General features: G+C 39.3%; 1 protein-coding gene across 1 annotated transcript in view; it reads left to right on the top strand.

Moving 5' to 3' along the window:
* Positions 1-1500: 1500 nt before the first annotated feature.
* SUSD1 (sushi domain containing 1) overlaps positions 1501-14161 on the top strand; it is a gene marked incomplete at both ends in the record, with an annotated part of 13403 nt that continues 742 nt past the window's right edge. Inside the window, 8 exons of the mRNA XM_008949226.1 lie at positions 1501-1632; positions 2809-2964; positions 3526-3678; positions 4989-5165; positions 7167-7346; positions 10132-10226; positions 12297-12486; positions 13463-13557. Coding sequence (XP_008947474.1) covers positions 1501-1632; positions 2809-2964; positions 3526-3678; positions 4989-5165; positions 7167-7346; positions 10132-10226; positions 12297-12486; positions 13463-13557 — 1178 coding nt within the window. The remainder of the gene's footprint in view (positions 1633-2808; positions 2965-3525; positions 3679-4988; positions 5166-7166; positions 7347-10131; positions 10227-12296; positions 12487-13462; positions 13558-14161) is intronic.

The raw sequence follows: 14161 nt of genomic DNA, 5'->3' as shown, positions 1-14161 counted from the left end.
GGCTTAGCTGCCGGCGGCGAAAAATCTGTGTCACTAAGGAAAAATAAAGCCTAAAACTTCTCCTGTATTAGCAAGGGAGTGGGGGAGGTGGGCGCGAAGGGACGGCCGGGTTTTATCTCCCGGAGCAGCAATCTGAGGATGGCGCTCCCACGCCTCACCAGAAGATTGAGGTATCGTGAGAAAGTTCTTACCGGGGCTGTTCATAAGTTTAATCTTTGGCTACGCGCTGGCTGCCGTTGCATGCTCTGCCGGCAGTTTTTGTTGTATGTTCTTAGTAAGACCACACACTAAAGTACATAAAAGCATTGAGATTTAGGAATTTGTGATGCTTCCCATGACTCCAGAGGCACCCAGAAACGCACTGTGAGTAGAAGTGGGACGCTGCCTGTGGGAGGGCGGTTGTATCACACTGACAAATGCGGTGCATCAGAAAAGCTGTCTGGGGCGTCCAGCTGCCTTCTTCCAGTTACAGCTATGTATTTCGACACCAGGTAAAGACAGGCTTAATTAGTCGAGCTGCTGTATACACAGTAAGAACCACACCATCCTTATCAATAATAGTTGTCTTAGAAAAGTAAAAAATTCCATACTGCTGTGTCCAGCATTACAAAGACAATGTCAGCTTGAGCAGCATTAGTTATTTCTTTTAAAATGTAAAAAGTGTATAAGCATCTACATGCTTTGTCTACATTTCAGACCGTCCATTCTGAGGTTTATCATTTGGAAGGCCAGTGCATGTGTGCAGATAACAACAAAGAGCTTGCAAAGAATAGAGAGAAATGCATATAATGCACTAAAAGTATGACTATAAATAAGGAAGTTCGTATTTTATTCTATTTTCCCATGTATTTATAGCCCTATCAAATTACAGTGAACTAGGTTGTGTGTTCTGTGAAGCTAATCTACTTCTAATGTAAACTAATTTCTAAAATGACTTTTAAGTACTTTTGGTGGCATTCTCAACATCATTTTTATGAATAGCATTTATGTCGTGTACATTTGAATGATACAGAATACAAACAGATTGATAAATAGCATGTAACCTAAATGTTTATGGGTAAATAATAGAAACAAAAATAAATGAAGAAATAGAAATGAAGAATAAATCAGGAAACAGAAATCACGACAAAAGGGAAAGTGAATATAGAGAAAAAATTAATAATACTGGGTAGAGGTATTTACTAAGTATCTCGTAAGTCTTTACTACATATCTCATAAGTCTTTCTAACTGTCAAAAAGCAGTTTTCCTTGCTATCAAGGAGCAGATGGAGAAAACTGTTCAGAGTAGTCATCTTGTTTAATCCTTTCTGTTTATTTTTTTTGCCTTTGGTCTCTGATTATTATTGCCGAAAGTGAAGTGAGAGGAAATGCGATTTCATTCTATGTGTTTTAATCTGGATTTTATTTATTTCCAGTTTAAATTCTCTGCCATACTAGACCACTTTTGTGGTTCTTGTTTAGAAAAAAAAAAAAGGTAATCGTGTCTTTTTGTTCTTAAAGCAATTGTGAACAGATCAGTTCCAGATGTCTGTGCCACTTGCCACATTCATGCAACATGTCATCAAACTGAGGGAAAAAGCGTCTGCATCTGTAACTATGGGTTTGTAGGCAATGGAAGAACCCATTGTCAAGGTAAGCTGCCAGTTTGTAAAATGGCAAGAAGCTGTGTATGTTCACAAAATAGTCTGTCTTGAATAAAGTAACTGAATTCTTTAAAACGCAATAAAAGCTTGGTCACTTCCTGGCAAAATTTTCAAAATATATTGTGTGTGTGGATTGAACAGCTAGCCAGGAACTGTGCTTTACTTGTTTTTCATGTAAATATTGTTTTCTACTTAGTTGCTTATTAATAAACAGTTAATTCAGTTTTTGGTATGTAGTGAAGGATTTAAATTAGTTTTGTCTTAGAATATGTAGGGGTTTATGGAACATCTACTTTATCAGGATAATGTATTGGAATAGTTTATTTAATATTTTTTATCCTAGGCTTCACTTCATTATTCTTATCTATGCATCATTGAATTGAAAACTAGACAATAAAACTGACAGTTAAATTAGAACATTTTTGCTGATTTTTCCGCTGATCTCAGCTTGGTGGGTACATGAAAATAAGTTTGAGGCCTGTTCTTAGTAACAGTGTGCGTATGTACACAGGTTTTGTGAGTGCAAATGTCTCTGACATGGAAAATGTTCAGTATTGCTTTATTATTGTAGCTGGTAGTGTCCTTTTGGTACTGTCTCGCACGTGACAAGCCAGTAGGTGAACCAACAGGTGATGTGAAATGCTGTGTCTGGGTGCATGTAATAGCTTTCCACTGCTTAAAGGGGTGGGTCCTTCACCTCTCATCTCTTCCACTCCATCTCTTCCTGTTCCTTCACAAGTGCTGACAGCTGCTGGGCCCTGCACAGAGTGCAGTTACCTCATTATTGTGGAAGAAGACAAGCTGCATATTTTGCCATGTTAATTCTCTGACAGTTGATCAGGTTGGGTAAGATCAGCACCAGCTCCACCCAGTGTTGCAGCCAGTGCCTGCCATAAGGAAGAGCAGAAGCAGAGAGCAGAGCCCTCTGGTTTCAACAGCTCTGGGGTCAACTCAAGCTGTGTCATGGAACTTTATTCACAGTTTCACCCAGGAACAACCAGCTCTGTTGGTCTAAATACTCCAGCTTTGCTAGCAATGTTTACAACCTGAATAACTTAGAAAGAAAAACAGTAAGGGGAAGTCTGGTTACACAAGAATGAGTGAGGAGAGGAGGATACTCTGCTTCTCCTGGTCTCTCTCTGACGTGTTTTAAATGTGCTGACAGATAAAGACGAGTGTCAGATCGGAGCCAGCAAGATCTGTGGAAATCATACACTGTGCCATAATACACATGGAAGTTTTTATTGTGTTTGCCTTGATGGATACCGAGCCTCCAATAACAACAAAACATTTATTCCTAATGATGGCACAAACTGTACAGGTAGATGTAACAAAGAATTTTAATTTTCTACTGCACAGATCTTTCCTGTAACTTTAGAACTTACTTTCTAAAACTGCATCAGAGCACTTTCTGCTCTAGATACAAACGCTTCCTTGACTTGCAGGTTCTAACAGCTATGCATTAGTTCCCTTTTGTGTTCTTTGAAGAAAACAAGGTGATACTTATCTGTCCCTCAGAATGTCATGTTTGTGTGTAGTGTAGAATATTAGCCAGTTCCTTGTTACAGCATTGAACTGTTGGAACTGATTAAGATATTTGCAGATAGAGGATTTTTCTGGGATTATTGTAGCAGGAAAAAACATTGGAAACTATTTGTCAGGTATAACAGCAAAAAATTAAAATATGCCTGGCTACAAAGTTGAGAATCTTCATCTTTCAGGTACTTGAATATCAGACAATGATAAGCTACTTAGTTTCCCTGAGGAGACATCATAAATTATATAGAACTCTTCATGGAATGCTAGATTTGTTTTATGCTTGAGTCCCACATTAATTAATGAAAAAAATATCAAGTGCATATATTTTTCTCTTAATTTTTAGATATAGACGAATGTGAGGATTCTGGACTGTGTGGTCACAATGCAAGATGTGTGAATACTGAAGGAAGCTATAAGTGTTACTGCAAGGATGGTTATAAATTAGAAAATGGAGAGAGTTCTTTTCATCCAGATGGGAACGTGGGTTCATGCAAAGGTAGGAGTCTTTAGATGCTTTTTGTGCTAGCAGATGAAATCAAATCTTACATGATACAGTAGTAGCTGCTCTGACCTGTGCTTTTATGTCTGCAGGGCAGATGCCCTCTCTGTGGACTTTGCCTGCCATGTGAATTTTTTCTTCTTGGGTTCAGTTTGTTCCAGTGGTTTCTGAATAATAGAGCTGACACAAGACACTTGTTTCTACAGGCTCTTAGCAGTGGTTTAGGTGTGCAGGGTCAGAGGAGCTTACTAATGTAATGAAGGTGGTGGGAGTTAGTTTCTGAGTAGGACTGAAGTGTGGTATAATCCACTTGCTTGTATAATCACACTGCGTGAAGGGGAAGAGAAGAGAGCATAAATAGCAGGTAAGAGAGGTCAGTTGAACGAAACAAGCCTATGGAAGAGGAATAATAAAATAATAGTTTAGCTGTTTCTCATATACTGTGCAAGACTGCTCTGTTTACCTTGCCATGACAACCAAAAATCCCATATGAAACCATTCTTTGTTTCCTCTCTGGTGTAGATTTTCACGGATGTAAAGTGCTAACAGTGTAAGCTGTAGCTGTCATGGTATGTAATGAACCCAGACATCACAGCTGGAAGGAACTGCCTTGGTTATATCCAGATCTCATTTCTGAATTATTGAAAGAATCATCAGTAAAGTTAACTAATAAACTAAAGTTCGTCCAGCGTTTCCAAATGGAGTGCTCTACTTCATTTTGCCAAAATGGCTGATAAACTTGGCTTACTTCACTGACTTCTCTCTCTACATGCTGTGGTAAAGTAGGATGTCTGTACTGACTGTGTCACTTGTGGAGCTGGACAAGGAAACCCTATCAAGCAGCTGTGCTGGAGGAATGTAGCTTTTGAATGCAGGCTGGTTCAGTGAGATGGGGAATTGAGGGGCAGAACATTTCATTTCAGGCTATCCATGGTGCTTCATCATTCCCGTGCACAGCAAAGTAAAGCTGTGCCTTAGGGCCTGAAATTTTCCTCAGGTGTTGAAGGATCATTCAGCCATCGCTGTAATGAGACCAGCACATGCAAAGCACCACTGCATTGCGGGGTCTGCTCTTGGGTGTATACACTGGTGAAGATGGAGCTCAATACCTCGATTGCTGTGTACTTCCAGCTGTGGCCAGTACAACTCTTGCAACTCTATTCTTCTATGGCTTTGGCAACCCCTCTGACACATCAGATTGGGTATATTGTGTGATCTGACCATCCCGTTCATCTCTTTTTAAAGTGGTCATGTGTTGTGACTTTTGTACAACTTTGTACAGATGTTTTAACCCAGTCTCTTTGCAGAGGTTGGATGTGGCTCCCCTCCTGAAATGAAGCATGGCTACATAGTGGGGAACTACAGCTTGCTACCAGGAAGTGCAGTTCATTATGAATGTGAAGAGGGGTTCTACAGTGACAAGGGAAATTTCTCATATTGCACTGCTAATGAAACTTGGGAACCTGCCACTTTAAGCTGTCAAGGTGAAAAGAGTCTTAAATGTTTCTTAAATTCTTTACTAAGGTTGTTTATGCATGGGAAGGCAGTAGGCTGTCTCCTCAATCTGTGGGATAATTTTTCAAGATCTGGCTATCTGCAAAAAAAAAAAAAAAAAAAAAGAAGAAAAGGAGAAGTTATAAAATTGTAATTGTGCCACCTCTTCTTCTTAGTGTTTTTGATCCTGGTCCTTGCATTTTTACAGACACTGCAATATGTCCTTGTGCGTGTGAACCAAGGCCTAGACAACAACTGCATTTCTGTAGCATTTCATGGGAAAGGCCACTGAGTAGGAAGGCATCAATGGCCTCTCATGAAAAGAACAATTTTACTGACAGCTTGTGAAGTTCTTTTCTAAGGTTGGGTGTAGATGCAAAAGAGAGGTATCAGATCACTCCTTATTTCTGGATACTCTTCAGATTATAAGAGCATTTGTACATGACTAAATGCTTCACATCTCTGAAGTGTAAAGTTTCCTGTGAGCATCTTTAAGCTTGCTTGGATGTTCTAATTGCTCATTCTCTTGAAATATGACTGCTTACAAGTGCAGGCCTTACAAAGTCTGTTTGCTAGCTAAGGGATATGTGAAGTGCTTGCTGACAGGAGCTACACTATGGGTAACAATGCTATGGGGGAGCACAGTCATCCTGAAAATTATCGCTTAATGAGGAGAGCTCCTTCTCTCCATATACAAAAGTCCTACTGATTTCTAGTTATTTTTCCTCCCCCTCCCCTCCTTTGAGAGTGATAGAAATGTAATTGTTTTGTGTGTGTAGGTGGATGTGAATAAGTTAGAATAAGGATGCTAAATCAGTGTGGCTGTGAAAAGTATAATATTAACTATCACTAGAAAATTTATAAAAAAGAAAATATAAACCAATTTAATATTAAACTACTGGCATAAAAAGAAAGACAATTGAAATAAGATTTTTCCAACAAAGTAAATAAAGGCTGATGAATTTGAAAACGAAGTACCCAAATTCTCAAGAGGTCCCTGAAGAAAGCTTGTGGAATGCACTCATTGGTATATGAATATTTTATTAATATTTTTCAGTGTTTGCTTTTTTCATGTGATTAAAGTTTCTGAGCACATCTCTAATGACTAATTGAAATAAAATATATCAAATGCCAAAAAACAGCCCATGAATCTGAAATGAAAAACTTATTTCTCCTCTGTATTGCAAGCTCTTCCCTGGATTTCAGTCAGGACTTCTCTTCTTGCAAAACCAGCAAGTCTGTTTTTTGTTTTGTTTTGTTTTGAATATTTGTAAAGGCACCTTAATATTAGTAAAGGCACCTTTAAATAGTTCTTCAAACTCTGAGAGTGTCCCTGATAAATGTATATCACTAATATAAGAATCTTTTTATGGCCAGGTGTAGTGTCTTTGTTTTCAGGAGAAAACTGTTTTGCTTTTTTGTCTTTCCTCTTACAGCAGTTTAGGAGTCTATTTTATACAGTTATGATGAAAATGGCCGTTGAGGGTAGGTCAGACTTGGTAAGATGTGTAACATTAGGATACTGGTAGAGCAGATCCTCTTTTTTAAAAAAAGTCAATATAAGTATATGGATGTAAATGTGTCTTTGAAGAGTATAGCTTCCCTTGAATATTAGTAAAAGAGTTGTCTGGAGAAGTCAGATAGTTTAGTGGGAAGATGTGATATATGTGAAGAGGTGTAGTTAAACTGCTGAATGTGAGTGTTGTGTCTTACTAACATGAAAGCCTTTTAGATGATTGCTTACCTTAGAAAATCAACAGTGTATCAAACAAGTTACATTTTTGTGCTGCTTGACTTCTTTGTTTCATGCAGGTGTAAATGACAACTCGTCATGCTTGTGAAGAGGCCAACTGTTACAGGGCATTTTGAACACCAGTGAAAAAAAGTGAAGTGGTACTTGCTGGGACAGTTAATTTCTCTTCCTTAAACACTTTGATATGCCTTGCCTATTTTCGTTTTCAGGTTTTGTTACCTTGGTTTTTCTGTTTCAGAAATAGACTGTGGCAAACCTTTGCTGATACCACACACAGAAATGATCTGGGACAACTCTACCACTCCATGGAGCAGAGTGTACTATCAGTGTAAAGAAGGATATTATTTCAATGGAGGCAGGAATTTCTCAGAGTGCACAAGAGACCGGTCGTGGGAGAATATTACGTACATATGCAAAGGTAAATACTACTGTAGGAGGTTGCTGTGGTGTGTGCTATTTGAGTGGTTTCTCATTCCTGTTCTGAAGGTAGGAACAGAAGGAAGGTGAAGGCAAGACATCCCTTTCTAATTTATGGGGGAGGGAGTGTGGTGGTACTTCAGGACGGAAGAGTCAGGAAAGATAATGTTAACCATGACAGGAGTTTCTAGTGGATGCCATAGATCTTTCTGTAGCTGTTGTACTTTGTTTCAGACAGAAAGGCACTAATGCAGGTAGGGTTTCATTGCTGTGCTGAGAACCTTCAGCTTTAAAAGCCAGAGGAACATCACCAGATGTGTAGAAGGTATTTAATGATGCTTTGTTGTGGGCTGAATACTGCAATGAAAGTAGGGGCAATGGATTTCAAAACTCATTTCTTTTTTTTTTCTCTCTCATTATGCCCAAAGTAAGATTTGTTCCTGAATGCTTTTCCAGTCTAGATCTCATTGTCTGAATGTCAGCATTCACTGTGAATATAAAACGTGTGACATCACATAAAAATGAGCATGCAGGAAAGCACTTCTCTTGCTTTTTATAGTGCCCTGATAAAAATGGAACTGCTGTTGTTAAAGTCATCATTCATATTTCATTTAGGCAATTTGCATAGCTGTACTTTCTGAATAGTTTTTGAAGCCAGCATTGTGTCAAGTGGCTAAGTTAACCAATTATGTCAGCTGTTGCAATACCAGGAGTTCTGCCTTGAACACTCTGAAGCTTTGAAGGCCCTGAACCTGAAGACTGCACTCACAGGCTTACCATGGATTTCAGCAAGATCATTGCCAGAGGCAAAAATGTAGTTTTAGATGTTGGAGCAGAGGGACCAAATAGTCAGTTATGGTCAAGTAGAATTGAAAAAAAACTTTTTAAAAATAACCTAAAGCTAGTCCAGAGTCCTTTGAGGGGGTGGGGGAGGGAGAGTAAAAGGGGGTGGGAAATCAGTACAAAGGTGTTCAGCTTCTTAACATCTCCATTTTTCACACTAGTAGAGGTAACAAATGACTTTCAAATGAAACTAAATATCTGTTTCAGTAATGGTGCCTTTTAGATGTATGTGATCTTAAGAATGTGTGTCATTAATCAGTAATTTCCATTAAAATGGGATAAAATCATGTACCATTCCAGAATAACTCTTGATAAAAGTCAGAAACCATTTTTGTTTCCTTCCCGCCTGAAGAACCTAATTCAAAGTAAGGAAATGTGGAATTTCTCCATAGCAAATAATAATTTCTTCATTTCTTAGGCAGTGGTTGCTATGGAATGGCTTTTATTTGTATATAGTAAATGTATGTGTGTATATATATATATATATATATAAGAACATGTAGTAGTAGCTGGTTTAAATATTTCAAAATTTCTCAGCAGAATTAATTTTACGTTCTACTGTTATCAAACTTTCTCTGTTTTCCTAGTCCCAAGTCCTAGAGATACCCTTGTTGTGGAGAGCTTTTTCACAACAACTGGTCTATCCTTTCTGTAACAGGTAGCTCTAGTCCCAGCTATAAGCACATAGGCTGGGTTGGCTGCTGCTTATTATTCTGATCCTAGAAAACTTATCTTTGTCTGTTTCCTTAGGAGTTTGTTAGTATTCAGTGTGTTTAGCATCTCTTGATGTGGATAGCAACAATATGGTGTCTTAAGAAGGTCTGTCCAATTTCCTTCTTTTATCCAAGGAAAATAAAATACAAGTGTTCATTAAAGAATAATTTAGTAGTATTTAAATGTCTCCAGTACCACTTCACTATACTACTAGAAATGAATTTGTGAAAATGTTTTTTGATATATTAAGTGAAATATTGTCCTTGCAAAAGAAGCAGTTGCTGCAAATGGGTGGGAAATGTCTGTGGTTATGTAAAAAGGCTGGAGGAGGGGGTGAGTCTGACCTACATGGAAAGGTAATCCACATTATTGGTAAAGCGTTCCGAAACTCAGGTACTGGGAAATAGCTGTTGTAGTCAACAGGGAACATTGACATCTGTGTCCCTTTGATGATGAGTGTGACAGCACAATAATCTTATTGGTCAGTCTTGAGAGTATTCCAAAGTAGTGTTAGGCTTAAGGACTGTCAGCAGATTACAGAACCACAGAGTCACTGAATTGTTATGGTTGGAAAGGACCTTTAAGATCATAGAGTCCAACCACTATCTAACTCTGCACCATACCCCTGAGCACCCCATCCAGACCTGGTGTAACTTAATACCATTTCCTCTTGTCCTGTCAGTGGCAGCAGGTAAGAAGAGGCCAACACCCATCTCCCTACAACCTCCTTCCAGGTAGCTGTAGAGAGCAATAAGGTCTCCCCTCAGCCTCCTCTTCCCCAGGCTAAACAACCCCAGTTCCCTCAGCTGCTCCTCATAAGGCTCATCCACAAGACCCTTCACCAGCTTTGTTGCCCTTCTCTGCACCCTCTGTAGAACTTTACTGTCCTTCTCGTCCTGTGGTGCCCAGAACTGAACCCAGCACTCAAGGTGTGGCCTCACCAGTGTCAATTTCAGAGATGGGAAATTTTTACCCCCTGCTGTAAAGATCTTCAGCGACTGTGGCTGAAATAGATTAAAGTCAACCATGAAACTCTAGCTGACCTGAACAGGTCCAGGCAGCTCAGACTCCAGAGGTGTGTAAGAAAGTCAGCACTTTACAGATGGACCCAAACACAAAACCATCACCCACATCCGGCATTGATACTAATACAGAACTGGACAGTTTCTCTTTGTTTACACTATTGTCTTTTAAAAGTTCCTGTTCTGTGTTCATGTTTTTGCTCACAGAGGAGGAATTACTCAGTAATTTGTCCATATTCAATGAAACATGTGTGAAGTGGCAAAGGAAGACAGGAAGACTGGGAGTGCAGGAAACTTACACGGTAAGTGGGGCAGTATTTGAGATTGGGGGTAGCTTTGTTCTGGTTAATTCTGGTGAGTCAGCAGTGGAGATTTCTTTTTTGAGTTTTGTGCAGTAATCTGCCTTACTTTTCCCAGTGAACTGCCTGGAAAGCTGAAGGTGGCTGGGTTAAGAAAGAAACAAATCCTGTCCTAAATTTTGGTGAAAAAATCAACAGTTGTTGGGGTCCCTTTCCAGTAAGACACCTAAATATCTGCAGGAAGCTGTAAGAAGTTTTTCATCACAAGTTCATGTTTTAGTGAAATTGTGGTATAGAGCTCGAGGTCGCATTGAGATAAGAAACACTGCAAAACTTGGACTCTGTGCCTGGCTGTGATACAAACATTTCAGATCAACAGTGTATCACTTGCAGATACCAAATGTCTGTTGTTTTAGAAATGCAAGGTATATTGAACAACGTGCCTTGCTCAACAGATTAAACCATCTTATATTTGAACATTTGAGAGCTGTTTCTCATGGGAATTTAAAGCAACCTTGGTGCCTACTGTTTTTTTTCTCTGCCATCTATAAACGTAAGGCAAAAGTTGAGATATAAATTCTCAGAAACAAATAGTTTCATCAGTGTTCTCAGAAACCAAAACAACGTGATAAGGTTTCCCATGTTTTGAGAATGACAGCATCCCAAAAAAGGCTGGTTTTTTTTATCCTGTACAAATGGGGAAAAAAGAAAAAGAGTGTTGCAGTGTGCCTCCTGGAGACAGAGGTTTCTGTTGCCTCTTTGTCCCCAAACATGGGCACACATCCAGAATTTTCCATCTTTCCCAGGTTGTGGTTGGCTTAGCCACCACAAGACCAATCCCCTAACACCCATTGGACCCCTGACCTGTCGGTAACCCATCCAGGTATCCTTACAGGACAATGCCTTTGTAAACCCACCTGCCTACCTGTTAAAAACCCCTGGCCCCAAGGCCACATGCTCTTTCACTTCTCCCCTGGAGTGGGTGCTGTTTCAGTGCCTGCCTCAGGTGTTTCTGTTTGTTATTTTCATGTTATTAAAACCTTTTATTTTGGAAGAAAGCGATCGTTGCCCATCCCTCCTTTACTCGCCACTGCCCTCCTCTTCACTGACGACCACCCTGGAGGTAATACGGGGGTCCCGCTGGGGCTGTTTTCTTCCCGGGCAAAACCAGCGGGTTTGAAACCCCTCCAAAATATATTTTTGATAAGTTATAAAAGAGGATTAATTAGGATCTTCAGGGTCAGTAGATTGATATGAAAATTATGTTCCAAGGTTGGATGATAATTTTGGAAAACAACCTGTCTTTGTTATGCTGTTTTATAAACCAGTGTATGTTTAGTTAGAGTAGCACTGCTGTGATGGAAAAAACAAGTTCCCAATTACCCTAACAGTTCAGAACCAGTGCTTCTCAGTGGTAGCTGGTGAGCTGGCTATCGCCAGTGTAACTTGCCCCGTGCAGCTGATTTTGCCTGTATTCAGATACCTGCAAGACATTTCAGAATAGTCAGAACTGAGAATAGTGTAGGTGCATGCAGTAAAGTTCAGCTTTGAGCTGAACTAGGTGAGTCTGTCCCATCATCTCATACAAACAATAGGTTTCTTTTTAACTGTGCTGGGACAATCTTGGGGAAGCTTGCCTTTCACTGCTCTTTGGCATCCAGTCTTACTGCTGCTTCTGTAGGGCAAGGTGGGGGGGGACTAGAAAAAAGGAAAGAAAGTAGCAAGCAGATGCAGTGTCCATCTGTGTGCTGTAAACAAGAATAGTAGTTACTGACACCTTCCTATTTGTGTTGTAGGTGTTTATAGGGTACACTTTACAGACTCCTGCTATTTGTTCTAGAAATATATGAGAAATATGAGTAATTTTAACAGTCAGAAGAGATTGGAGATCTAATTTATTAAGCCAGCTTGTTGCACCAAAACAGTTAGTCACAAGCCTTTTTTTTTTTTTAAATTAAGTTGATACTCTAAAAGAGATGTAATCTGAGGTTTCCACAGCTGAATTAAACTAATATTCTGAATTCTGGAGAGCCACAACTGATTGCACCATTGTTTTTGTTAATATTTCCATAGTTTCATATACTGGGTCAAAGATGGGATGAGAAGACGTTTTCAGAAGATGCAGTATTTAACATCACTACCAGTGAAGATAATCCAAAGGTGTGTTTAGATCTCAACTCTGGCAGTAACTATGTGGTGAATATTACTACCATCTCTTCTGCAAACGTCACTGTCTCGGTTACAGTAGCAGTTCAAACAAAGGGTAGGTTGTGTTTTGTATTCTCTGTGCTTATAGAAAACTGTGCTGCAGAGTTCATTGTTTTGAGTCTAGCAGGCTGTCTCCTAGACTATGAAGTTTTTTGTGCACTGCACACATACAGCCACCATCAGCACCCCCTTTGTCTGTAAGACGTTTTTCTTTCTGCTTGCTGTGGCCATTTAATATATGAGCAGAGCAGTAGCAGTATGTGCCCTTCAGAAAGATTTGGCAAACCTGTTTCTTCAGGATTTGTCTTCTGGCTGAGGCAGGACTGGTGCAGCGACATTCCTGGCTACATGCTGGAATTTCAGTCCAAAGTACAGTGCTTACTGGTTTCCATTTCTTGTCTTGAAAAGTGATTCTGTGCCTGTGGGAGAATTCCCTGCTGCTGAGAGGTGTGATATTAATCTAAGTGATGTGAGCACTATGGATAGGGTTCCCATGTTCAGCAGTGATGTGTAGGGTTCTGGCAGTTTTTCAGTAACTGTAGAGAAGGCATGTTCTACAGCAGGTTTCTGTAGTATTTTGGTCATGGAAATTTTTAAGTTTGCCTTCTGATGTACTAATTCTGATGAGATAGACCTTGAGAAATAATTGCCTTTGGAATCCACAAAAATTCTTTTTCTCACTTGCTTTTTCCTAAAAGACATCAACTGTGCCAAATTGTGCTATGGTAACTTTATTTCCATCAGAAGGTCTGAACCCCTGGGTCTTCTATCATCATAGTTTCCCTAGGTCTGCACAAATAAACCCTACCTTGATTCCCTGAATATCATGCTTGGGTTTTTCAAAAGCCATTTTCCCTGGGAAGTATTCATGCTTTACTTGCTGTGTTTGTTCATTCCAAAAGAAATGCGATTCTATATCCTTCTCAGAAGAGAATTAAAATAAAACATTTTTTTTTTATTTTCAGGTACTCTTAGTCAATTAAGGTGAAGTTTTTGTAATTAGTTGTTGCTTTTTTTTATTGTCTCAACAGTAAAGGAAGCTTTCAATAATGTATTAATTTTTAATGATACCTGCTTGAAATGGTGGAGAAATGTCAGGGGAACTGATGAGAAAGACAGATACTCAGTAAGTGACTATCGGTGTTTTGAATCTAGAAAATAATTTATATCAACCATATATGTGGAAAAAAGCTGTAATTCTTCAAATGCTTACTGCTATCAGTGTTCCATGTTCTAATAATGTCCCTCATGAAAACCCAGGGAGTAAGCTTGCACAGCAAACTTCAGAGGAGAAAAAAAAAAAACAAACCATACTCTTTAGTATACTTCTATTTCTTGGTTATTTTTACCCCTCTTCTACTCTGTTTTGCCTTCCCTAACTTTACTTTGAACTGTGTCATGTTCAGACCTCAGACAACTCTGTTGCAATTCACAGGGTCAGTCCACTCTGTCTTGTCATTTGCCTTCAGTCTTCTCTCCTTCCAGCAGGGCAAGTCTACGTGAACCATCTCTGCCAGGACGCTTGACCACCTGTTCTTGTCTCAATTCCCTGAGTGCTAAGAGGTGCTCAGAGGTTATCTAAAGGCATAGGATCTATTTAAAGTAAAATTAGCACGTGATTAAAATACAACAAGTATTTTAGTTGTCACTAACAGAGGAATCATCAGAAAAGGCTTTAAGCGAATAGCTTCATGATCACTTGGGATAGCAGCATCAAAACAAAACACATG

This window comes from Merops nubicus, unplaced genomic scaffold (genome assembly GCF_000691845.1).
Source record: "Merops nubicus isolate BGI_N331 unplaced genomic scaffold, ASM69184v1 scaffold38031, whole genome shotgun sequence".
In the NCBI taxonomy this organism is placed as follows: domain Eukaryota; kingdom Metazoa; phylum Chordata; class Aves; order Coraciiformes; family Meropidae; genus Merops; species Merops nubicus.
Note: the sequence above shows the minus strand (reverse complement) of the source record. Positions and strands in the feature narration are given on the sequence as shown.